Source organism: Chiloscyllium punctatum, chromosome 9 (assembly GCF_047496795.1).
Source record: "Chiloscyllium punctatum isolate Juve2018m chromosome 9, sChiPun1.3, whole genome shotgun sequence".
In the NCBI taxonomy this organism is placed as follows: Eukaryota; Metazoa; Chordata; class Chondrichthyes; order Orectolobiformes; family Hemiscylliidae; genus Chiloscyllium; species Chiloscyllium punctatum.
In genome coordinates, this window is record NC_092747.1 from 72882014 (window position 1) to 72909455 (window position 27442).

The window sequence follows — 27442 nt, forward strand, 5'->3', positions numbered from 1 at the left end:
TTCTTGATGTGGTCTTCAGACAGATGTTCTTTGACTTTTCAACTCCTATCTGCCCTTTTCTGCTTATCCAGATTAGTTAGTCACCTGGCAATCTGCCCAGGCAACTCAATACCATCTTGCCTAGCTATCAGTCAACATAGTTCATGGATAATGCTATACAGTGCTTTCTCACACCTCCTACATCAATATGATTAGTTTTAAGCAACAGTATGGTCTTCATTCTCTCTCAGTGGGCAATTGCAGGTGCTCACATACTGGAGATATTGTCCCATTCAACATATGGACAGACTCCCTCTGTGCCAGGAATCCTTGTGCCAGATATCAATAGGTTTCAAGTTATTGTTCAGCATTTGCCGTTTTAACTGTGACTGCTTAGGTTTACCATAAGAGTGGAGCTAAGTATCACTGTACCCATCCTCAGCCTCTGATGGGGAGCGAATAGTACTCATATTAGCTATTCATGTACATCTTTGCCATGATCACCAGCTCTTACAACCATTCTAATTGCATGTCAGTGCCCACTGAATTAAGAGTGCATGTGATAGTAGTGGATTTTAAATCATCCTCTTAATCTTGCTTTGCCATAACTATCATCAGTTTTGTATCGAGTCAGAGACCTGTGTGAGAGAGACAGGAGTAATGATGTTATCATACTGCATCTTCAATCAAGTTCTGTTTCCTGTCAATATGGAGATCCCAGCGTTCATCAGGGTTTACAGAGGTGCCATAGTTAGTTTGCTTGCATCCATCATGTTATATGTTCTCTGTTGTCTTCACACACTCATCGGCCTCAGCAACTGACTTCTCCACTGAAACTCATCCTATTTCCATGCCCTTCATCTTCTATTAGAATCAAATCAGGTGAGAGTGGTCCACCAACTCCAGTTCTTCCCCACTCCTTATCGTTGAGAACGTGGTTCTCACATACACGCAGGTATGTACACAATGTCATTCTTCTGTCATGGTCCAGTAGTATTCATCAATCTGCATCAGTTTCTACGTCCATGTTTACACTTAATTGGAGGCCTGTTGGAAATTGGTTATTCAGTTCTATCAATGCAGCAAACTACTGTAACTGATTATAGACCTCTAGTGTAAGTCTGCTGTGATGTCTGGCTGTGCCTAATGCTTTGGCTCAGCAATCTCTACAGCGTCCCATGATCATGATAATTGATTATCTGCAGGACTGTAAACCTGCCAATTTCAATGACGCTCACCTGGCCAGATGAGTTGAAATTAATTTGAGGTATCATCACACAACTTGAATGACTTCCAGACATTGTTTCTTTGTTAGGTTTGTTAGCCTCCTCTTTGCATCCTCTGTGCACTCCCACAATGCTAACTGGAAGAATTGGGTACTTAACGTTGTTTCTTTCTACACAGATACTGTCTAACCCTCAGAGTATTTCCAGCTTTTTAAAATTTTAATATGTAATAAAGAACAAAATACACTGAAATATAGACTTCAGACTGTGCAGTAAACATTTTCATTTAGAACTCTTGAGGAAAAGTTACATGAATCATCAGGACAGTATATCAAGAGATTGGAAAAGGTGGTCAGTGTGGATGGCACAATCAATCCATGAAGTAATTTTAGAGGCATGGTGATTGTAATCTCTGAGTTTCTGACATATGCCCAATCCCAAAGCATTCTTTATTGGAAATTCTAACTCATACAATCTACCCTGGATTTTGATTTCATTGTAAAATTGATACCATTTTATACAAGGTGTTGTGCAGTTTCAGTTGAATTATACTTGACAGATCTAATGAATGTCATAAATCTGAATCTCAGCTGGATGCAGAGTGCACTGATGCAGCTCCTAAAGATTAGTGTGACATAACTCTCTGACACATATCTTAGCCTCTCAAAGAAGACACTATAGGTTACAAGGAGAGATGGAAGAAGAGAGGGTATGTGTCCTTTTCACTTTAGTAGTTGCTGTATTCAGCAAAGCTTTTAAAGTTCCAAATATTTCAGTGAGTAGTTCAGTGAGTGAATATGATAGCAGGTGAATGGGTGAGTGAGCAAGCAGGTATGTGGGTTGAGTGGGTGAGTTGGGAAGGCCCATGGAGTTGGGAGGTGGGGTTAAAATGGGTTAAATGTAGTGCATTTATGAAGCAGCTATGTGGAAATACAGTTTGATGGGTGAGTTGATAGAAGTTTCTTGGATAGTTAGTTGGTTTGAATGCTCAGTAAATGCTGCCCAATCATGGAAAAATATACCTAAGTACCATAGGTTCTGAACTTTACAACCTACTAAACAACCCTGAGTGTGCCGAGTATTTCATTAACAACCAGTTTAAAATTAACAGTTAGGCTTACAATATGTGGCTCATGTATCTTGCTGGAAATGACCCATATTCTAATGAAGGTTCTGGTCCTTTGTAGGAAAAATATTGGCCAGGCCTTGCACTGTTTCAATTAGCAAAAGTTCAGAGAACAGAGTTTCCTGTCGCATTTCCCATGGCATAGCCCAACAAATCAGTTTCAATTTGCCTTTTTTGATATGAAGAAAAGCTTTGATGTAATTGTTCACTGGTGTATTCCCCATTGTAATGCATCTGCTAGAGTCTACTTACCAACCAATCTGAACCCTTTTTCACATGTATTTTAAATTGATATTCCTTTTGAAATTTAGCACTTTTTTTATTTGTTCCGACAAATGCAAAATTTAAAAAAATCTTGTAACAAAATCCCCTGCTTTCAACAATGGCTTTGTTTTCACTTAAAGATTATTAATTCAACTAAAATGTACAAAATCCTATTAGGAGTCTGAACACCAGCTATTGGTTTCATTACGTGTAGAAATATGAATCAGAGAACACATCTTTCTCATCACTAGGACTTAATTACAACCAGAAGTATTTTTAAATTAATTTAAGATTGCAGCTAAATTTTAGAATCTAGGAGCAAAAGCTAATATTTCAGCTTTGAGAAGATATGCAGTGCTTGGTCATCCAGAAACCACAAACAAAATATTTTACTGTGGAAAGTTAGATTCTCTAATTATTAGCTCAATTAATTTTACACTGATCTTGAGAAATTCATTTTGTATTTGCTGAACAAAATGTTTTTTGTAAAAAAATAAATGGGAGATAAATTTCTTTCTCTATGCTGCTAATAGAAGTTGCTTCTGAACTGATCTTTCTTGGTAGGACTTTGTCCTTTCTGAAACAGGGCACCAATTATTTTCACAAGCTAGGTCCTTTAGTTTAAACAGTGGCTACTAATGGGCTGGTCCCTCCACAATCGTCCGTTGCACTCTGACTGAAGCAGCAACTTTACAGAAAAGATCTGATTAGAAATATGCTTTGGTCTGTTTATTAAACAGAAAAAAAGTGTTATTAAAATCTCTTGGTTCTTATTCAACATTGCTGGCCACATACAATAGTAATCTGTGAATGCGATCTCTGCTTATCTTCAGATAACTTCAGCTGAACAATCTGGGAATGATTCATAGAGTCATAGAGATGGACAGCACAGAAACAGACCCTTCAGTCCAACTTGTCCATACCAACCAGATATCCCAACCCGATCTAATCCCACCTACTAGCACCCTGCCCATATCCCTCCAAACCCTTCCAATTCATATATCCATCCAGATGTCTTTTAAATCTTGCAATTGTACTCATCTCCAACACTTCCTCTGGCAGCTCATTCCATACATGTATCACTCTCTGAGTGAAAAAGTTGTCCCTTAGGTCTCTTTCCCCTCACCTTAAACCTATGCCTTCTTGTTCCGGACGTCCCCACCCCACGGAAGAGACTTTGTCTATTTATCCTATCTCTGCCCCTCATGATTTTATAAATCTCTATAAGGTCACCCCTCAACCTCCGACACTCCAGGAAAAACAAACCTAGCCTATTCAACCTCTCCTAATAGCTGAAATCCTCCAATCCTGGCAACATTCTTGTAAATCTTTTCTGAATCTTTTCAAGTTTCATAACATCTTTCCGATAGGAAAGAGACCAGAATTGCATGCACTAGTCCAAAGGTGGCCGAGACAATGTCCTATACAGCCGCAACATGACCTCCCAACTGTTGTACTCAATACTCTGATAAAGAAAGGCATACCCAATGCCTTCTTTGCTATCCTATCTACCTGCAACTCCACTTTCAAGGAACTATGGTAATGCTTCAATGGAAATCTTCGAGACTTTTTTATGATTGTAAGGTTGCTATATAAATGCATACTGTTATTGTTAGGCAATATGATCCCTTAAAATAGGCAACTGTTTAATGCAGCTTCACAGAAATATGTATGAGGCTCATGAAGCCAGGTACGAGTAGAAAGAGTGACTAAATCCTTGATTTTAAAGAGTTGTTGAAGGAAGACGGAGAATTAAAGACTTCTATGGAAAAAAAATCGAAGCAATCTGGTGCCATTCCCAAGACTTTTGACCAACTGCTTACAATAGCGAATTCAATTCCTCAAAGTCTGGAATGATTTTAAAAGTATCTATCCACAATTCTTAATCCCCAGGAACAATCACTCTACTCTGGTATTAGTTTATGTTAAAACACATCTATTCCGCTGTAAAGTCTGACAACGGGGAGAAGTCTTAAACTGCACCCTGCCCTTCACCGACATCTGCGGTAGTTACCTGGCATTGTGAATGTGACTGATGGTGACGGGAAAATGGATTGTCAGGTAATTTTTAATCAATTACACGAACACTTTTACCTCTCAGACTCCTGTATAAAAGATTTTGTTGTTACATCGAAATGGGATTTCTGCCATTGGACGTGCTTTGTTTCTCTAACTGGGCAGGAGCGCGGCTGTCGGGTTGAAACCACTAAATTTGGCCTGGCAATGTTACTGGGGCAGAAATCGCTAATTTACTCTCCGCATCTCTCTCATTATATAACTAATGTGGCGGCAGTGGAGTGGCTGTCTTTAAGATCGTGATCTCGTATTTGAAGTGTTAATGTGCAGAGAGCTCCCATCACTGTGGTTGACACAATAGGGTCAGACTTGAGCCTGACAGCTCTATTCAGCTCGGACTCGCCCTTCCAACCTCAATCCTTCCCCCATGGGTTGAGGCTTCGCGTCTCCAGCGATTTCCCTATCCAGTGCAACTCGCCATTTGATCCTTGACCCCCTTCCGATAGTTATTAGATCAGCTGGCCTATGCCCCTAATTCATCATTCTGGCAGCAGGTCGAGAGGTTGCTTCTTGGCGGAAAGCGAGAAAGTGCGGAAGGCAGAGATAAAAGATGTGGATGCCGACTTCGATCTGATCAATAGTGAATGCATAACTAGCTGGCGTAATAGATTTCCATCCATTAAAAACTTCGCCACTCTAACCGGGTTAGTCAGTTAGTCTTTTCCATATGGCAAGATCACGGTAAAGATCTGGTTATTTCTATAAGATTCAGTTCGACTTTTTTTTTTCAACCCGTTCCGTTCTTAAATGAGCGGGTGAAAAGTTCCGATTATGCCGGAAAACGTGTCGATGAGGAATGGTTCCGCTGTGGCCGGCTCTGCCGTGCTGGGAGGGAGTTCCCGAGCTGCCTGGACAGTGACTGCGCTGTCCAGCGTGCTGATCTTCACCACCGCCGTGGACATCCTGGGAAATTTCCTCGTCATTGTCTCTGTCATTAGGAATAAAAAGCTGAGAAACACCGGTAAGTCAAACGGTTCTCTTACGCGCAGCAAGTTTGTATCCGACTTCATCTGCAAAAGTCATGTGAAACAGTTTTTTCGTGCAGTCGAGATTGCACAGAGTTCAGTACTTCGTGCACCGCAGTTCAACGTGACAGTGTCGACTATATTTTTAAAACAAATTTTACCCAGGTGACGTTCTGAATTTAGATCGAACTTGTCAGGACTAAGCACTTGTCAAGGGACCAACAGCTGCTGTTGTAAAATTAGACAAATCGTTGTTTTATGTTAACTGTCACTTGACAATGACTGACCGAAACCTCTAATCAGGATCAAAAACGAGGGCTGGAGAAGCATATGTGGCGAGAAAACAGCTAACGTTTCCAGTCGTGACCATTGCTCTGACGAACCGTCATTGCGCTTGAAACGATCACTTCTTTCCACTCTTTACAGAAGCTGCCAGACTTGATTCTGTTTCTCCAATATTCTGTTTTTCTTTCAGAATTCCAGTATCTGCAGTTCTTTATGTTTCTTTTACCAACTGGTCAGGAGTTGGCTAACATAAAAAAACATCCCGATGCACAATTTGTGTAAATAACGACAGACCAAATTGTTGTACTCTAACAGCTCCAAAATTACCGGGACATGTTGAAGGATCCAGCAAAGGAGAGGAGAATAAAGAAGTCATTGTTTAGTTCAGTTCTATAGTATTAACACAAATATCCCGGCAATGTATCGCTGACTCTAGCCCCTAATTCTTTTCACCCACCTCCAACTGTGAAAGATTAGTTCGAATGTTTTCATAGTGTCTCAAACTATTAAAACTTCCGAGAGTTCCTTTTTAACGCGATGGGATTTATGTTTACAACTTGTTAGGCAACCACATCGACATATAACTCGTAAAATTAAATTAATACGTCGGCGGAAACCCCAAATTGTGACAATTTACTGCCGGTCCATTAACCTTACTCTTCTGCTGCAACCTTTCATTGATCAGATGCTATAGTTCCCACTCTTTGGCACGAAAGTAGGCAACGCCACACAAAATGAAACCTGAATGTGGAAACTCAGTATGCTTCTGAGTGGCTACCAATTTACCATGCAGTACCATGAAGTGCTCGAACACAATTCTTGCTATTTTGTAATATATATAGTGAAATCTTGATCTGCAATCAGCCAACCTGAAGGAAAGGTCAAGTAACTATGAATTGCTTCTTCATCATGAAGAATAAAAACATATTGAGTTTGGGTGTACCCAGATAGCTCTGATATAGGAGGGAACATAGAAGGCACTAACAGACAATTAAATCACATTCTGGTCTCTCAACTAAACATGTAGGAGGCTGAGGGGGTGACTTTATAAAGGTGAATAAAATCACGACGGGCGTAGATAGGGTGAATAGTTATGACTTGTTTCCCAAGGCCGGTTAGTCCACAACTCGTGGACATAGGTTTAAGGTGAGAGAGGAAAGATTTAAAAGGGACTTGAGGGGTCATCTTTTCATGCAGAAAATGGTTTGTATGTGGAATGAGCTGCCAGATGAGATGGTGGAGGCAGGTAGAATGAGAATGTTTAAAATGCATCTGGATGGGAACATGAATGGCAAGGGTTTGGAGGGATATGGGCCACATGTTGGATCAAATCAGTTTAGGATATCTGATTGGCATAGAGGAGTTGGACTGAAGAGTCTGTTTCTGTGCTAGATAACTCTAGATTATCTCTATGTATTATCATTGAGGATTTAATAATTGGAACACAAAATATGCCTTATAAGACAGTGAAAATGTTTAAACAATTACCTACCTAATATATTTTACCTAATGTTGTTCTATTAACAAATCAAGTAAATATTTTTCCCAGTTATTTGAATTTTATGGCCTGTTCACACATTTACATAGATATTTCTTCAACTTCAGTATAAACTAACAATATTTTTGAAACTTAGGAAATTTTTATGTCATTATCCAACCTCTGAGGTAAATCTGGTCTCTCCCTCTCCTGATCTCTTCAGATGTCATTTCACTGTTCCAGTGCCTTGTACAATTGTGGTTGTTTAATTACATCCTGTAACTTTTCTGATTTGGGTTGTTTGATGGATTGAATTATGGTGATGGTATGTGAGTAGAAAAAAAAGGATCATATTATATCAAAGTGCATGAAGTATTCCTGTATCTATACTTCTTAACTTGTAAATTGCATTAGAAAATTTTGGTAAGATGAAAAAGACATCTTGGAGTCATTGACCAACATAGCCTTTATACCAAGTCATCCTCTCCAATCTTTGTAGGCAATTACACAACATCCATTTCAGTTTGTGATACTATTTCATCTGTTGTGGTTCACACCTGTCTTCTACAGTGCATGTCAACTTAAAACTTTCACTTGGTTTTCTGCTTGTCTACCTATGTACCCTACGTATTATGTACCTATATAATCCCATGTATATATCACATGAATATCTCCTGCATACATTAGTTGTATTCACTTGACACATACTTCTTGCAGTGAAAACAGAATGCCAAATTTATTAATGTGAATAGATTTATGTTGCTTTTAGCTTTTTATATATTGACTTCCTGTACTTTACTGGTTGACACTTGCAAAGTATTTGAAATCAGATTACAATCTTCATTACAACAGTAGTTTAAGTGCAGAATTTTGAGTTAATCTTTCACTAAACATTTTCATAGAATCAAAATGTCTCATTCAAGCAGTTTGACTGTTGCTACAATTCACTGGTGTAGCACATTTAAAATCAAGTTATTTTATTCTTAGAATCATCACAAAAATTAAAGACTGTATGCAAATGCCATTTGCAAAATTACTCAATTTACCTGTCATTTGGAATCAGCTTGTTAGAAAGGTCAGGCCAATTTTCTATACAGCACATAATATAACTAATTGAATAATAAATATAATTATTATAATAAACTTATTATTATTTATAATAAATAAATAGATGCTAGCTACAGATAAATAAATATGAATTGTCAACATATGGTTCTGCTAGTTAAAAGAGCTGAAAATGTGTTGCTAGAAAAGCGCAGCAGGTCAGGCAGCATCCAAGGAACAGGAGAATTGAAGTTTTGGGCATCAGCCCTTCTTCAGGAATGACATTCCTGAAGAAGGGCTGATGCCTGAAACGTCGATTCTCCTGTTCCTTGGATGCTGCCTGACCTGCTGCGCTTTTCCAGCAACACATTTTCAGCTCTGATACTCCAGCATCTGCAGTCCTCACTTTCTCCTCTGCTAGTTAAAAGCCTACCCCCTTCTTTTAAAAATCCCACTGCTGACACAAACAAAACATAGGTGTTATGGGCAAACAGTTCCTATCTATGCAGTTCACTGAGATGATTATCTTGGCTTGTTAGAACCTGTTGCTCCTCCATCTTCCTTCTCCAGATACTATCATTTGTTTGCATGAGGCACAAGTTCACACTTATAAAGTCTTTGATTAAAAGCTACAGCTTACAGTAAATTAAGGGGAAATAAATTGGCTTTTTTCAGGCTTGAGGTTTTTTTCATTGCAGTGGAAAGTAGTTTTTATCCTTTTCAGATGTCAAATGGCTTCTTCCCAAACATTCACACCCACAGCTATTTAGCTACCTGGGAGCCAATTGCATAGTTGTGACGAAATAAAACATAGTTGTGAAGACAGGCAAAAGGCCTTTGTCAAGAGTCAACACACCACAGACTAATCAGTTAATTGTTGCTGACGAAATCTCCCATGACCCCTGTTTGTCTACAGTCACTTCCTTCACTGCTTAAACAAATAGTCTCGTGGGTCAGGTAGATTATTTTAAAATGTGCAGCAATCTTTTCCACAATGCTTGCCTTTTTATTTAACAATCAACCTTTCCCCATTTCAGTACACAGTCAAAAGTACAGAGAAATATAAATTATGTTCTTTAAACTGTAGAGAAATTCTGGAGAATACAAATGCTATCTATCAAATCTATACAATTGATGCTAATTTATTCTTATGAATCTTTCTCATAAAATCAAGGAAATCTTCATTTTGAGCACAAAGAATAGCTTTCAAACATTATGTTGTATCAAATAATTGTTTCCACCATTTTTCCTCATTTCACTAATTCCATGATATCACCTATTTCTGATGCAACATTCCAATCATGCCCAACCATGGAATTGTATCCTGTTGATGATACTTCTCTCATCCCATACAATTCAGTGTTTTGCCCCTCCCTTGCCATTCTCATCTCTCCCATAATTCATATTATGATCCTGGGGTTCAAATAGGTGGACAGCTGGTTTGTGATGCAGAGTAATGCTAACCACATGGGTTTAACTTCTGCACTGGCTGAGGTTACTCTAAAGAACTCTCCTTCTCAACATTTCCCCTTACCTGAGGCATGGTGATCTTAAAGTTAAACTATCACCAGTTATCTCTCCAATGAGACAGCATTCCTACTATGTTCCTTGCAGAAACGATCTCATAGAATCCATTCGGTGTGGAAGCAGGCCATTCAGCCCATCAAATCCACACCAATCCACTGAAGAGCATCCCGCCCAGACCCACCCCATTCCTATAACCATGCATATCCCATGGTTAATGCACCTAGCCTGGACATCCCTCCACACGATGGGCAATTTAGCATGGCCAATCCACCTAACCTGCACATTTTTGCATTGTGGGAGGAAACCAAAGTGCCCAGAGGAACACCACACAGACATGGGGAGAACATACAATTCCACACAGACAGTGGTCGAAGGCTGGAACCAAACTCAAGTCCCTACCACTGTGAGGCAGCAGTACTAACCTTGCCACCCCAGTTATGCTTTATTATTCAGCAAGATTGACTTTACAGCACTAATGCACTGCTAAATGCATTCTACACACAAGTCTTTAAATACTCCACATTGATCCTCTTACAATATAACAACTTAGCCATGATATTCAGATAAATATCAAACATTTGATATTCATCCCTGATCAAACTAAAATGCAGCCACTGATCTTGAGATGTCTTCTGCACTTGAGTTTATTTGATAGGGGGCTTCTTCTTATAAACCTCTCCAGATATCTACAAACTTAACAGTGAAGAAATTCTTTGTCGAAACCACATCCTCTTTTGTACTGGGCAGTGTGCCATGTTGTGTGACTTAAATCCCCAGAAAAACAGTCAGCCATCTTGGTAGTTCCTGTGAAAAGGAAATATGCAAGACGAGTGTGGAGCTTGGATACATAGAGTCATAGAAATGTACAGCATGGAAACAGACCCCTCAGTCCAATCATCCACGCTGACCAGGTATCCCAACCCAATCTAGTCCCACCTGCCAGCACCTGGCCCATATCCCTCCAAACCCTTCCTATTCATATACCCATCCAGATGCCTTTCAAATGATGCAATTGAACTAGTCTCCACCACTTCGTCTGGCTGCTCATTCCATACACATATCACCCTCTGAGTGAAAAGGTTGCCTCTTAGGTCTCTTTTCTATCTTTCTCCTCCCACCCTAAACCTATGCCCTCTACTTCTGGACTCGGCAACCCCAGGGAAAAGACTTTGTCTATTTATCCTATCCATGCCCCTCATGCTTTTATAAACCTCTAAAAGGTCACCCCTCAGCCTCTGCACTCCAGGGAAAACAAACCTAGCCTATTCAACCTCTCCTTATAGTTAAAATCCTCCAACCCTGGCAACATCCTTGTAAATCTTTTCTGAACCCTTTCAAGTTTCACAATCTTTCCGATAGGAAGGAGACCAGAGTCGCACGCAATATTTCAACAGTGGCCTAACCAATGTCCTGTACAGCCGCAACATGACATCCCAACTCCTGTACTCAATACTCTGAGCAGTAAAGGAAAGCATACCAATCACCTTCTTTACTATCCTATCTACCTGCAACTCCACTTTCAAGGAGCTATGAACTTGCACTCCAAGGTCTCGTCATTCAGCAACACTCTCTAGGACCTGACCATTAAGTATATAAGTCCTGCTAAGGTTTGCTTTCCCAAAATGCAGCACCTCACATTTACCTAAATTAGACTCCATCTGCCACTTCACAGTCCATTGGCCCATCTGATCAAGATCCCACTGTAATCTGAGGTAATCTTCTTTGCTGTCCACTACACCTCCAATTTTGGTGTCATCAGCAAACTTACTAAGTATGCCTCTTATGCTCACATCCAAATCATTTATATAAATGATGAAAAGTAATGAACCCAGCACCAATCCTTGTGGCACTCCACTAGTCACAGGCCTCCAATCTGAAAAACAACCCTCCACCACCACCCTCTGTTTTCTACCTTTGAGCCAGTTCTGTATCCAAATGGTGAGTTCTCCTGTATTACATGAGATCTAACCTTGCTCACCAGTCTCCCATGGAGAACCTTGTTGAATGCCTTACTGAAGTTCACAATCACGTCTACGCTCTACCCTCATCAATCCTCTTTGTTACTTCTTCAAAAAACTCAATCAAGTTTGTGAGACATGATTTCCCACACATAAAGCCATGTTGACTATCCCTAATCAGTCCTTGCCTTTCCAAATATATGTACATCCTGTCCCTCAGGATTTCCTCCAACAACTTGCCCACCACCAATGTCAGGCTCACTGGTCTATAATTCCCTGGCTTGTCCTTACCACCTTGCTTAAACAGTGGCACCTTGTACGCCAATCTCCAATCTTCTGGCACATCACCTGTGACGATTGATGACACAAATATCTCAGTAAGAGGCCCATCAATCACTTCCCTAGCTTCCCACAGAGTTTAGAATACTTACAGTGTGGAAACAGGCCCTTCGGCCCAACAAGTCCACACCGACACGCTGAAGTGCAACCCACCCAGACCCATTCCCCTACATTTACTCCTTCACCTAACACTCCAGGCAATTTAGCATGGCCAATTCACCTAACCTGCACATTTTTTGGATTGTGGGAGGAAACCGGAGCACCCGGAGGAAACCCACGCAGACACGGGGAGAATGTGCAAACTCCACACAGAGAGTTGCCTGACGTGAGAATTGAACCCGAATCTCTGGAGCTGTGAGGCAGCAGTGCTAACCACTGTGCCACCTTGTTGCCCAGTTCTAGGGTACACCTGATCAGGTCGTGGGGATTTATCCACTTTTATGTGCTTCAAGACATCCAGCACTTCCTCCTCTGTAATGTGGACATTTTTCAAGATGTCACCATTTATTTCCCTACATTCTATATCTTCCATGTCCTTTTCCACAATTAATATTGATGCAAAATACTTGTTTAGTATCTGCTCAATCTCCTGTGGCTCCACACACAGGCCACTTTGCTGATCTTTGAGGGGCCCTACTCTCTCCAGAATTACCTTTTTGTCCTTAACGTATTTGTAAAAACCCTTTGGATTCTCCTTAATTCAATTTGCCAAAGCTATTTCATATTCCTTTATTGCCATCCTGATTTCTCTCTTAAGTATACTCCTATTGCATTTATACTCTTCTAATAATTCACTCGATCTTTCCTGTCTATACATATGCATCCTGCTTTCTCTTAATCAAACCCTCAATTTCTTTAGTCATCCAACATTCCCAATACTTACTAGCATTTCCTTTCACCTGAACAGGAAAACTTTCTCTGGACTCTCGTTATTTAATTTCTGAAGGCTTCCCATTTTCCAGCGGACTTCTGCGCCCAATCAGCTTTTGAAAGTTTCTGCCTAATACATCAAAATTGGCCTTCCTCCAATTTAGAACGTCAACTTTTAGATCTGGTCTATCCGTTTCCATCATCATTTTAAAGCTAATAGAATTATGGTCGCTGGCCCCAAAGTGCTCCCTCACTGACACCTCAGTCACCTGTTCTGCCTTATTTCCTAAGAGTAGGTTAAGCTTTGCACCTTCGCTAGTAGGTACATCCACAAACTGAATCAGAAAATGTTCTTGCACACACTTAACAAATTCCTCTCCATCTAAACCCTATGTCAGTCCCAGTCTATGTTTGGAAAGTTAAAATCCCCTACCATTACCACCCTATTATTCTTACAGATAATTGAGATCTCCTTACAAATTTGTTTCTCAATTTCCCTCTGACTATTGGGGGGGGTCTATAATACAATACCAATAAGGTGATCATCCCTTTCTTATTTCTCAGTTCCACCCAAATAACTTCCCTGGATGTATTTCCATAAATATCTCCCTCAGTACGGCTGTAATGCTATCCCTTATCAAAAATGCCACTCCCCCTCATCTCTTGCCTCCCTTTCTTTCCCTCCTGTAACATCCGTATCCTGGAATGTTAAGCTGCCAGTCGTGACCATCCCTGAGCCATGTTTCCGTAATTGCTATGATATCCCTGAGCCATGTTACTAACCAAGCCCTGAGTTCATCTGCCTTCCCTGCTCAGCCTCTTGCATTGAATAAATGCAGTTAAATTTATCAGTCCTACCTTGTTTTCTGCTTTGTCTGCCCTGACTGTTTGACTCGCCTTTGTTCTCAACTGAACCAGTCTCAGATTGAAATCTTGCCTCACTATCTCCTTGGGTCCTAACTCCCATCCACCCCCCCCCCAACCTTATTAGTTTAAATTCTCCCGAGCAGCTCTAGCAAATCTCCCTGCCAATATATTAGTCCCCTTCCAATTTAGATGCAATCCGTCTTTCTTGTACAGGTCACTTCTACCCCAAAACGGCTTCTAATGATCTAAAAATGGGAATCCTTTTGCCATACACCAGCTCCTCAGCCTATCCTCCTATTCCTGCCCTCAATAGATCATAGCACCAGGAGTAATCCAGATATTACTACTCTCGAGGACCTCCTTTTTAAATCCCTGCCTAACTCTCTGAAATCTCCCTTCAGAATCTCAACCTTTTCCTTTCCTATGTCATTGGTTCCAATGTATACAATGACCTCCTACTAGCCCCTCTCCCCCTTGAGAATATTCTGCACCATCTCTGAGATATCCTTGATCTTGAGACCAGGAAAGCAACACACCTTTCTGATTTTTCACTGATGGGCACAGAAACGTCAGTCTGTACCTTGGACTAGAGAGTCCCCTAACACAATCAATCACTTGGAACCTGACGTACCTTTCATTACATTAGAACCAGTCTTAATACCAGAAACTTGGCTGTTCATGCTACACTCCTATGAGAATCCATTACCTCCTACATTTTCCAAAACAGCATACTTGTTTGAAATTGGGATTGCCACAGAAGACTCCTGCACTAACTGCCTACCTCTCTTACCTTTCCTGGAGTTAACCCATCTATGTGACTGTATCTGAGACCTCCCTCCTTCCCATAACTGCCATCCATCATATCCCCTTGCTCTTGTAGATTCCTCATTGCCTCTAACTGCCTCTCCAATCGATCCTTTCAATCCAATAGGATTCACAACCAATGTCATTTATTGCATATATACTCCTCAGTAACCCGTAAACTCTCCCTAAACTCCCACATCTGACAAGAAGAGCATGTCACTCTCCTATAGGTCATTTTTGCTTCTTTCAATCTACAGACCCAGAAAATAGCACTGTCTATTTCTCAACAAAACACAGCTCCATGTTAAATGAATACTTATGGCTTATATTTTAAGTTTAATCAAGAGACATAGCTCAATAAAACATATAATCAAGAAAGAACCCACTCTACTCACTACTGCAGACTTATTTTAAGGCCACGCTTAAAATCCATATCTCCACTTCTATGCTGTGACACTCCCTGACAGGTTCCTCCAAGATCAGCTGTGAAGTTCACTGTTTTTTTTAATTTTTCCAGACACACTCCAATGTCCAGCAATGCATGAATTCAACAGCAAAGGCAGCAATTGCTAACTCTGTCAGTTAGCAATGTGGGTTTCTTTCTCTCTCTCCCTCTCCTGCACTGACCTCACCATGTGCTTCCTTTGTCTGTTCTTCTCCCTTTTAAAATTGCTGTTGTTTTGACATTTTTTTCTCCAAAGTTCCAAAACAATGCAACAGCATATAAAACATTAATTGCTGCTCTTCGAATTCAAGGAAATCACCTCCAACGTCTGAAATACCTCAAAAAAGGAGCAGCTGTTACAGCCAGAAATTTTTCCCGTCCTCCATGGTGGTAAGGTGAAATAGGCGTAGGATTCCAGGGATAGAGGGTGCCAAGTAAGTAGTCAGATAGGTCCCAGAGTGCTGGGTAAGTTATAGACTACTTAGGATAAGCTTAGTTTGAAGGGGGTAATGTTAAGACTAGCATCAGGATGAGGCAGTGAGGAGTCATCTGGGTATAGGATGTCAGACCAATGGGATGGGAGCTAGCAGTGTGTTCTGCATTGAGGAAGAGCTTGTCAGGTCAGGAGGCATTTTATCAGTGGGGAATCAGGCTGGCATTGTTGAGTGTCAAGTCCGAGGACGAGGTCAGGCTAATATTGGGTGTGTTTGGTTCTGATTAGTTTGGAAGTCAAGGCTTCAGGGATGTCAGGTCCATGAAGGATGGGGGTAATGGAATTATTTTTGATGAGTGGTGATTTTGGTTGGGGATGTGAATATCAAGGGTCTGGGACATTGTAAGGTGTTGGTGCAATGTAGTTGGAAAGGTGAGTAGTGAGTCGGTAAATCAGTAAGCTCATGAATTGGTGATTCAGATGTTCAGGTTAATAGTTGCTCAGGATTTAGAGTAGGTTTTTAACCCTCTAATCTTTCTTAGGTAGCTATTAAACTGGACAGATTTGGAATCTTCTGAATTCTCTGACCTTGTTGGATTTTGTTTAAGAGCTCCAGCCACAGGGGAATTGCCCACCAGAATCTTAAATTTCCCAAGCAATTCCCACAGATCCTGCTGTGTCTTGGATTCTGCATGGCCTGGACAAGCAACTCCAGTCTACATTCATAAATGACCCTTTGGCATCAAAATATCTGGGCCATCAGATGTGTGAACATGTAATCACAATGAAGCTGAAATTTACAGGGGGGAATCTATGTAACATCAGCAGATAAATTCAACAGAGAAAGAAACTCTTAACCAACATCCGGTTACCCAAATTTGGATGTTGTTATGGCGATTTGAGGGACCAGCAGATTGGAATATATAAGCTTTCCCACAGCTTAAGGTTACCATCTACCTCTTTCTATTAATTCTAATAGTTCACTGGCTATCTTTGAAGATTTTTTTATTTGATTTCAAGATGTGACAGTCACTGTTTGGATATTTTGAGCTTCAATTTGGAAAATGTCTCTTTGCCAGGTTGGACAGGCGTGGGGAATAGACTGATAGATCTACTTACATGTAACTATGATCAGAGTGAACTTGTATCTAGAATCAGGCATAGGGCAGAATAGACAATCATGACAATGCTGCCTGTTGTGAAGGCAGCACATTAGAATTCATCATGGGCTGAAGGACCTGTTCCTGTGCTGTTCAGAATTCTTTTTCTGATGGCTTTACAATTGCCAATGGCAGGCACTTCTGTACACCCCCAAAGTAAAGAAAGCTTCAGATTAACAGTTATACCATTTCAGGAGCAAATTCAAGGTCACCTCAATCCAAATAAGGTCTCAAGGATACATACAGTCATAGAGTCGTAGAGATTTACAGCACGGAAACAGACCCTTTGGTCTAACTTGTCCATGCCATCCAGATGTCTTAAATTAATCTAGTCCTATTTGCCAACATTTGGCCCATATCCCTCTAACCCCTTCCTATACATATGCCCATCTAGATGACTTTTCATGTGACAACACCAAACATTTCCCGGCCACTGGAGAGCCACAATGAGAAATATAAGGTTACTTAGAGTCATAGTGACAGAGAGATGTAAAGCATGGAAACAGACCCTTCAGTCTAACTGGCATCTGGCCCATATCCCTCCAAACCCTTCCTGTTCATATACCCATCCAGATGCCTTTTAAATCTTGCAATTGTATTCGCCTCCAGCACTTCCTCTGGCAACTCTTTCCATATACGTACCACACTCTGCTGAAAAAGTTGCCCTTCAGGTCTGTTTTATATCTTTCTCCTCTCACCCTAAACCTATGCCCTCTAGTTCTGGAAGACACCCACCCCACGGAAGACACTTTGTGTATTTATCCTATCTGTGCCCCTCACAATTTTATAAACCTCTATAAGGTCACCCCTCAGCCTCAGACACTCCAGGGAAAACAGCCCCAGCCTATTCAACCTCTCCCTACAGCTCAAATCCTCCAACCCTGGCAACATCCTTGTAAATCCTTTCTGACCCCTTTCAAGTTTCACAACATCTTTCATAAATGGAAGCACTAGCATTATAAACATGGTGAAACACATTGCAGAGTTTATACTATTTGTGTGCAATATAGTTTGAACATTCTCAGAAATAAATCTGTTTGTAGTTTTGGATAATGTAGCAGCAGATAACAAAAACAGGATCTTAAACAGGATTATTTAAGACCTTCCATACAAAAGTGAGGAGACAATGGACTAGAGGTATTGTCACAGGGCTATTAATCAGGAGATCCAGATAATGTCCTGGGGACCTAGGTTCAAATCTTACCAAGACTAGATGGTGGAACTTGAATTCAATAAATGCCTGGAATTAAATTGTCCAACGATAACCATAAACTCTCTGTTGGGAAAAGCTCATCTGGTTCACTGATGTCTGTTAGGGAAGGAAACTGCTATCTTTACCTAGTCTGGCCTACATGTAATTCCAGATCCACAGTAATGTGGTTGACTGGCCTAAGGGGTTGGAAATAAATGCTGGCCTGGCCAGTGACACTCTTGTCCCATGAATAAATTTAAAAAAACACAGGCCATTTGGTCCAATCTGTCTCTGCAGGCCTTTATGCTGTAATCGAGCATCAGCATAATCAGCCAATGTGATTACTCATCTCTCTCGATCTTATTAAGTCCCCCTAAAATGCACCAATATCATTCTCCTGTGATAGTAAGTTCTACATTCTCACCACTCTTTGGGTAAAGACATTCCTTCTGAATTCCCTATCAAATTCATTAGTGACTACCTTATCTTACTGCCACAAGGTATACATTTCTCCAAAATGTTCTCTTTCTACTCTCTCTGCCAAAACATTTTATAGTATTAAACACTTACATAAATCACCCATGTTTGCTTTTTTCAAGAATGATTAGACCCAACCTGTCCATCATGTTTTGATATGTATCTCCATGCATTTCTTGTCAATATTCTTTGTATCCTCTGCTTTGTTATCCTTTGTATATGTGGCATTCAGAACTGGAGACAGTACTATAATGTGCTGGAATATGCTGCGTGGGAGAAGGATAGAAACTGATTGCATAGGGAGTTTCAAAAGAAAACTGGATATATATTTGAAAGGGCTGAAGTTAGAGGATAACGGAGATAGGGCTGGAGAATGGGACTATCTTGGTAGCTCTTTTGGATGCTTGTACAGATATGATGGGTTGAATGGCTTTCTTCTGTACGGTAAGATTCCGATTCTATGGTACATGAGATCCTAATATGGTTCAATAAATATTTAGCATGAGTTCCCTACTTTTTAATTCCCTACCTTTAGAAATAAAACTTAATGCCATCTTATTTTTAATAGCCTTGCTAATGTGTGACATAGCCTTTAGCGATTGACCTATTTGCATTCCAAGTTCCTTCAGTTTCTCCACATCATCTTGACTATTTTCCTCCTCAATATGGCATCATTGACAAATTTAGAATTGTATTGATTCAAAGTTAAAATCGATACTATAAATTTTGAATAGTAGTTACCATTTCACACCATCTAAAACGGTGAAAATCGACCTTTATCTCCAACTGCCTGCGTCAGAGGTTCAGAACAGTTCTGAAAATGAGTTATACTGGACTCAAGGTGTTAATATTGTTTCTTTCCATTACATTACAGTGTGGAAACAGGCCCTTCAGCCCAACAAGGTCCACACCGACCTGCCGAAGCGCAACCCACCCATACCCCTACATTTACCCCTTACCTAACACTACGGGCAATTTAGCATGGCCAATTCACCTGACCTGCAGATCTTTGGACTGTGGGAGGAAACCCACACAGACACGGGGAGAATGTGCAAACTCCACACAGTCAGTCGCCTAAGGCGGGAATTGAACCCAGGTCTCTGGCGCTGTGAGGCAGCAGTGCTAACCACTGTGCCACCATGCCGCCCACCTGCTGAGTTTCTTCAGAATTCTCTGTTTGGTCAGATTTCCAGCATCTGCAGTATTTTGACTTTATATGAATAACCCGGCTATTCTTTATCATGATTTGCATGGATAGCTGGACAGTAGAGTATTCTTTTACAAAGGTTAATAAAATACTATGAAGGATACTATCTTCAGAGGGTTGTGCACTGGAGGTAATCCCCTTCTTTTTTCACTTATTAACCCATAATCCAATCTTCACCCACTACTATGAGGTTTGCAATCCCTCCACACCCAATGCACTAGGTTTATCCTCGGCCAGATTCATGGTTTCCTCTTTGTGGGCTTGCAGTCCCAGTATTACATGTCACTAAGCATGTGAGCTGCCCAGGACTGCTGGCGCAGCCCGCCAATCAGATTGGCTGACACTTCCAGATGATAGGACCTCCTCTGTCTCACACTTCAGTCCGCCCACGATGTGTTATGACTGAAAAGTAATCTTTCTAATCTGTGAGCTTGCCACTGACATTATATCGACTCAGCAAAGAGGGAAAGCAATGCCTCTACTATCTTTTAGATTCTTTTAAAATGCAACGATGCATTATTCTCCATGCTGAGTTTCAGTTAATTCAATACTGTAGTGATTGTAATGAAGTCAGCAAGGTGGACCTCATAGAATGTGTTCCCTGACTGACGCTGTTAACCTGATCCAATCAGTGAGCCCTGGAAGACAGATAAGAACAAGAGTCAGTAGACTGCTTGCTGCACACCGTCCACCTCTTCTCCCTCATCCACCGTCCGGACACACCTTGGCTTGCCCATTTGCCACCGGGCGGTGGAGATCCCCAGTGGAGGGCTCTCTACGCGGGAGTCCTCCCCCTTTCTCTCGGGGATCTGGGATGGAGGGTGCTGCACGCAGCAGTCCCCTGCAACCGCAGATTGCGGTGGTTCACGGACTCCCAGCCCAACTGCTTGTTCTGTGGCGCTGTGGAGTCCGTGGACCATGTATATATTGGGTGTGGGCGTTTGCACTCCCTTTTTGATTTTCTTAAGAACCTTCTCCTCTGTTTCTGGCTGCACTTCAGTCCCACGCTCCTGATCTTCGGGCACCCGGTACGGAGGAGGGAGGGCAGGTCCGAGGACCTCCTCGTGGGTCTGCTCCTGGGCCTGGCCAAACTGGCCATCAACAGGTCCAGGCAGCGGGCCGTGGAGGGGGTCGTTAGGGCCGACTGCCTGCCCCTCTTCCGGGGTTACGTTAGAGCCCGGGTGTCCTTGGAGAAGGAGCACGCGGTGTCCACCAACACCCTGGAGTCGTTCAGGGAGAGGTGGGCGCCGCAGGGAGTGGAGTGCATCATTTCTCCCTCCAACTCTATTTTGATTTAGTCCCTACCCTCCCCTTCACTGTTTTGCTCACACAGCATTGCCCTGTGGTTTGAAGGGCAGTGCTTGTCACTGGCCACTCAGGTGTTTTTTCATAAAAAGAAAAAAAAAGAACAAGAGTCAGTAGACTGCTTGCTGCACACCGTCCACCTCTTCTCCCTCATCCACCGTCCGGACACACCTTGGCTTGCCCATTTGCCACCGGGCGGTGGAGATCCCCAGTGGAGGGCTCTCTACGCGGGAGTCCTCCCCCTTTCTCTCGGGGATCTGGGGTGGAGGGTGCTGCACGCAGCAGTCCCCTGCAACCGCAGATTGCGGTGGTTCACGGACTCCCAGCCCAACTGCTTGTTCTGTGGCGCTGTGGAGTCCATGGACCATGTATATATTGGGTGTGGGCGTTTGCACTCCCTTTTTGATTTTCTTAAAAACCTCCTCCTCTGCTTTTGGCTGCACTTCAGTCCCACGCTCCTGATCTTCGGGCACCCGGTACGGAGGAGGGAGGGCAGGTCCGAGGACCTCCTCGTGGGTCTGCTCCTGGGCCTGGCCAAACTGGCCATCAAAAGGTCCAGGCAGCGGGCCGTGGAGGGGGTCGTTAGGGCCGACTGCCTGCCCCTCTTCCGTGGTTACGTTAGAGCCTGGGTGTCCTTGGAGAAGGAACACGCGGTGTCCACCAACACCCTGGAATTGTTCATGGAGAGGTGGGCGCTGCAGGGAGTGGAGTGCATTATTTCCCTCTCCAACTCTATTTTGATTTAGTCCCTACCCTCCCCTTCACTGTTTTGATCACACAGCATTGTCCTTTGAGGTGAAGGGCAGTGCTTGTCACTGGCCACTTGGGTATTTTTCATATCTTCCTGGTGGTGGAAATTGAATAAAGATTCGTGTACTTTGTGTCTCTCACTGTGTCTCACACCTGCACACACACACCATGGGTACTGGGGAAAAAATAAGCACTACCGCAGTTAGGAGATAGTTTGGGGGTTTAAAAAAAAGAGAGAAGAAGAAAAAAAGAAATAAGCAGGAGTGTTAGAGGTTCTGTTCACTCTTGAAAATAAGAGAAAAAGAAGAAGAAAAAAAAGAAAAAAAGTAACAGGAGTGTTAGAGGTTCACTCTGAGAGCTGGCTACAATAAAAAGAACAAGAATCAGATACCTTGTTCACTCTGAGAAACTGCTCTAAGGGAGCTGGATCAGTGTCAAGGACTTTCAAAATGTAAGTAAGGGGTGATTTATTGACAGGATACTGGCCACTGTGGAGTTATTTCAGTGGCAACAAGAGCAAAGCATGTCCCTGAAGAAATTTGTTCACAACAGTCGTCTTTGAGGTGGGGTAAGAATCTCTGGCATCATGAAGTTATTTGGGAAGCTTGACTTGTTTGACCCTGCGGTTGAAGTCTGGTCCCAGAATTTGGAAAGAATGCATTTTTTTTTCCAGGCAAATGACATTGGGGCAGATGGAAAGCAAAAAATAAATTCTCCTGAAAGCTTGTGGACATGCAGTTTTTTTGGTTATTAGGAGCCTATTTTTTCCCTATAATAAAACATGAGTTGACAGATTTAGTTAAGGAATATGACAACCCCAAGCTTCCTCTAATTCTGACATGCTATTGGTTTTACTCAGCAATTCAATAACTAGGGGAATCTGTATCAGGATTTTTGACTAGGTTAAGATGACTTTGTTTTAATTCTTAATGAGACTGTGGTATTTGAGATTAATGACCTAAAAATGTCTACCAGTTGAGACCCACCTGGACTTCAAACAGGAAAATGCAATTGACTTTATTGTTGAAAAATGTGGCAAGTGGAACATATGAGTTACAGGGTATTCCAATATAAGTGTACACTCTTACCAGCCTGACTAATTTGGGGAACACCACTTGAGTGAAGGCTAGGTCAGCCCACAGCCAAACCCCAAAACAAAGCCAAGCTTTGAGTAAATGGTTAAAATTTTCATTAGGATTGAAGCTAGCAAGGCACTGTCGTTGCTGCCAATGTGCAGACTTGAGACAGCAAAAAATTCCTCTAGACCTAAACTGAGTAAGAGAACTCATATGCTAGTATACAGGAGAGTGAACACCCTGGCAAGTCCCCTACATCTCATTTGGATGCTTAACAATATCCAAATCAAAATAATCATCTGGTTAAATGGTCACCCAGTTCTAATGGAGGTCGATACTGGTGAAGCTGTTTCAGTGATTGCAGAACCAGTTTTTAAAATTTGCTTTGAAATCCAACTGTTAAGTTTTTGCAAGACCTTGGCGAAACTAGAACCAATACTGATAAACTTTACAGATTAAGCGTACAACTTAAATTCTGGTCGCTTACAAGAGGCAGCTAGTTCAGTTACCACTGATTGTAGTTAAAGGCTCGGGCCCAAGCTTGATGGGGTGATATTGGTTGAGGTTGGCTCAACATTTTTCAGTTAGAAACTGGCTGCCTGAGTGAAATTCTAAACAAATACCTGGACTTTTTTCAGGAAGGGCTAGGGACCACTATAAATGCCGGAGGAAACAACACAGAAGCGCTTCACAGGAGGCTCCCAAGGACTGAGGATGTCACATAGACAGGGGATGAAATGTCTGCAACACAAATTCCCAGCTCGGTGAACAGAACCACAATAATAAGCACCCAAGCTACAAATCTTCTCCCAAACTTTGAGGGCTAGGGACTATCAAAGGAGCCAACACCACCTTACATGTTGACCTCGAAACAATTCCACAATTCTGCAAGGCATACCCAGTGCCATTTGCCTTACAGGCAAAGTAGAAGCTGAAATCAGAAGGCTGGAAAGTGAAGAATTATCAAACCGGTCCAGTTTGCAGAAAGGGCAGCACCGGTCATACTAATTGTGAAGGTCAATGGGTTGGTTCACTTTTGTGGTGATTTAAAAACATGCTAAACTGCTTTTCATAGCTGTTATGAAATCCCTCACATTGAAAATCTATACAGAAGGCTTGCAGGGAGGCTGTCCTTCACAAAGCTAGCATGAGCCATGCATACTTGCAACTGCTGTTAGCTGAGTAATCCCAGAAGTAGGGTACAACTAATACCCATAAGGGTTTGTACCAATATATGAGATTGCCATCTGGCGTAGCATCAACCTCTTTAGCGGATAATGGAAAACATTTTACAAAGTCTACCCAATGTCCACATTTATCTGGATGTCATGCTACTAACAAGGAAGACCAATAAGGAGCACTTCGAGAAAACGCACATAGTCCTTTGATGTTTCTCCCAGCTGAGTACATGCCTTAGAAGGGGAAAATGTGTGCTCCAGACACCCTCAGTTACCTATTTGGGCGACAGAGTTGACAAGACTGGGTTGCACCTGTTGGAAGATGAAGTGAGGTGATCAAAAGTGCCCAGGCTCCTACATCTGTACTAGAACATAGGAATTTCTTTGCCCTGGTTAATTATTACAGGAAGTGCAGCCTTGGTAATGGTCACAAAGCCAAGCCATAGCTTTCAGATTAGTGAAGAAACAGCTATGATCTTCTCAGGTGTTGGCACACTACGATCTTAAGCAAGATAAAGTTTTGACATTTGATACCTCCCTGGATAGTAACAGGGTAGTAATAGCTTGTAGGTGGCCCAATGGAGAGGAACATCCAACAGTATATGTGTCTAAGGCTAATACAGAGCATAACTACATCCAGTTAGAGAAGGAAAGTTTGGTGGTCATATTTGGAGTCAGTTTCACCAATATTTTTACAGGCATAAATTTGTAATAATAACAGACCACAAACTATGCTAGGTTTATATAAAGAGTACAAGGCAATGGTGCCCGTAGCTTCAGGCTGTATTCCACGGTGGGCTTTATTACCAGGTGTGTATAATTACAAGTTGGAACATAGTTTGGGCCAAGTACGAGTGGCGAATGGATTGAGCTGCCTCCTGCTGGCAGATACACCATTGATCGTAACACCACGATAAGAGTCCATGGTGGTTTTAAATTTCATGGACACACTTCCAGTCACAGCTGATAACATCAAACCTTGGACACAGAAATAGCTGGTCCCAGCAAAACTGAAACAGCTTTTGGAGATGAGGAAAACCAAAGCACTGTCACAACCTGAATTGAAAGCTTTATAGAGACAAGCTTTTTCCCAGGGTTAAGGATTCAATAATGCGAGGTCATGCTTTCAAGGTGAGAAGTGGAAAGTTGAAGGGGGATACACGCGGCAAGTACTTCACAGAGAGGGTGGTGAGCATTTGGAACACGTTGTCAACAGAGGTGGTAGAGGCAGGCATGGGAGATTCATTTAAGATGCGTCTGGATAAATGCATGAGTAGGTGGGGAGTAGAGGGTCACAGACACTTAGGAATTGACCAACAGGTTTAGACAGTACATTTGGATCAGCTCAGGCATGGAGGGCCAAAGGGCCTGTTCCTGGGCTGTAAATTTTCTTTGTTCTTTCTTTGTTCTTAGATCAGAGAGTCCATATTACCATAACATATGACATTATTTAAGGGAGCAAGAGTAATTGGCTTGAGCAAAGGTTGCCATCAGTTATCGGTTGGACTCCACAAGGGTCATCCAGGGATTTCCAAAATAAAGATTGTTGGTGAGAAGTTATGTCTGGTGGCCAGGATTGGATACAGCCATAGCTGTGTTGATGGGGCAGTGAGCACAAGACAAAAATTACAGCCACATTCATGGGAATGGCTTGGTAAACCTTGCAGTCAGTTACACATCAACTGTGCAGGTATTTTCATGAGCTCAATGTTCTTAGTCATTGTGGATGCCCACTCAAAGTGCCTGCATGTGCATAGAGTTGATTCTACAGACAAGGGGATGACAATAGAAAAATTCTGCGCATCTCTTGCAACACATGGACTCCCAAAAGCGTTGGTCACAAATAACAAGCCATCCATTGCCAGTAGGGAATTTGAGTTTGCCTAAAGTTGAATGGCAATTGACAAGTGAGGATAGCTCCATGTCATCCATCATCCAATTGTCTGGCAGAAAGAGCAGTCCAAACTTTGAAGACACAGTAAAAGAAACAGCCCACAGCTTCACAAGATACCAAACTGTCCCAGTTCCTTTGTTATATGACTATCCCTAATGCAGAGGTACCTCCAGGGAGAAGACTCAGCACCCAGGTTAAATCTGACCTTCTTGGACCTGGGAGGAAGGGTGATAGAATCAGGAATGCTAATACCAGACACAAGACTCCGCTAAGCGAGTGAAACAGTTTACTTCAGGGGACATAGTTTGGTGCAGGAGCCGTAGGAATGAACCAGGTCCAAGAAAGTATAAAGTTCGTGTAATTGTGGCGGTCCTGAACAAACGAGTGTACCATATGAAAGCTGCAAACTCACAAACAGTGTGGGAACAAAACATGGCTTCCTGACAGCCTTTCCATCTGTCCCAGAACCCGTGGGTTCTCTCTCTCCATAAAGTGTTGAAGTTACCTCGGAAACTGAGATGGACACAGTGGATGTCACTTTCTTGATGCTTTGCTGCCTGAAGAAGAGAATGGATTTCTTCTGAGATGCTTCTTGCATAAAAAGTACATTACTGTGCTTTACACACTACACGAGGTGGAGTTGGGGGAACCTGATGCAGTGCTAAAATACCCCAGGAGGAGCTACAAGAAAAAAGAACTGGCCTATGATCTTGGACTCAGAGGGGGAGGGATTAAATCATTGTAATGAAAATAGCCAGGTGGACCCCACAGAATGTGTGCTCCTTTAATTGGGACTGCAAATCTGGTACAATCAGGGACCTCTGGCTGATAGATATAAATATGAGTGTCTCCGCGGTTATGTTAGAGCCCGTGCATCTCTGGAGAAGGAGCACGCGGTCTCCACCAACACCCTTGAGTTGTTCAGGGAGAGGTGGGCTCCGCAGGGAATGGAGTGCATTATCTCCCCTTCCAATTCTATTTTGATTTTAATCCCTGCCCTCCCCTCCACTGTTTGATCACACATCATTGCCCTTTGATGTGAAGGACACTGCTTGTCTCTGGCCACTCGACTGTTTCCTTTCTTTCCGGTGGTGGAAATTTAATCAAGGTTTGTACACCTGCCGTCTTTCACTGTGTCTCACATCTGCACGCACACAACATGGTTGCTGGGGAAAAATATAGCACTACTGCAGTTAAGCGGTAATGTTTGGGTTTTTAAAAAAAAGTGTCAGGGATTTGTTCACTCAAAGAAAAAGAAAAAAAAGAACAGAATTGTCAGACATCTTGCTCACTCTGAGAGCTGGCTCTGAGGGAGCTGGAATCAGTGGAGTGAAGGACTCTGCTCTTTCAAGAGAAGAGGAGAGGAGACTGATTTTTGTTGGGGTCCTCGCTTTAAGGAGGAGTTAAAAAAAAGGTGTCAGAGTCCTGCTCACTTTGAGGGAGCTGGATCAGTGTCAAGGACTCACCAATTCTGTCAGATTCTGAGTTGGCTGCCCACATTCAGTGTGCTTTGCTGCT

The 27442-nt window shown here is 42.1% G+C and overlaps 1 protein-coding gene across 1 annotated transcript in view; it reads left to right on the forward strand.

Annotated features, from left to right (window-relative positions):
* Positions 1-5442: 5442 nt before the first annotated feature.
* LOC140481010 (melatonin receptor type 1B-like) overlaps positions 5443-27442 on the forward strand; it is a 75817-nt gene continuing 53817 nt past the window's right edge. Inside the window, exon 1 of the mRNA XM_072576619.1 lies at positions 5443-5632. Coding sequence (XP_072432720.1) covers positions 5443-5632 — 190 coding nt within the window. The remainder of the gene's footprint in view (positions 5633-27442) is intronic.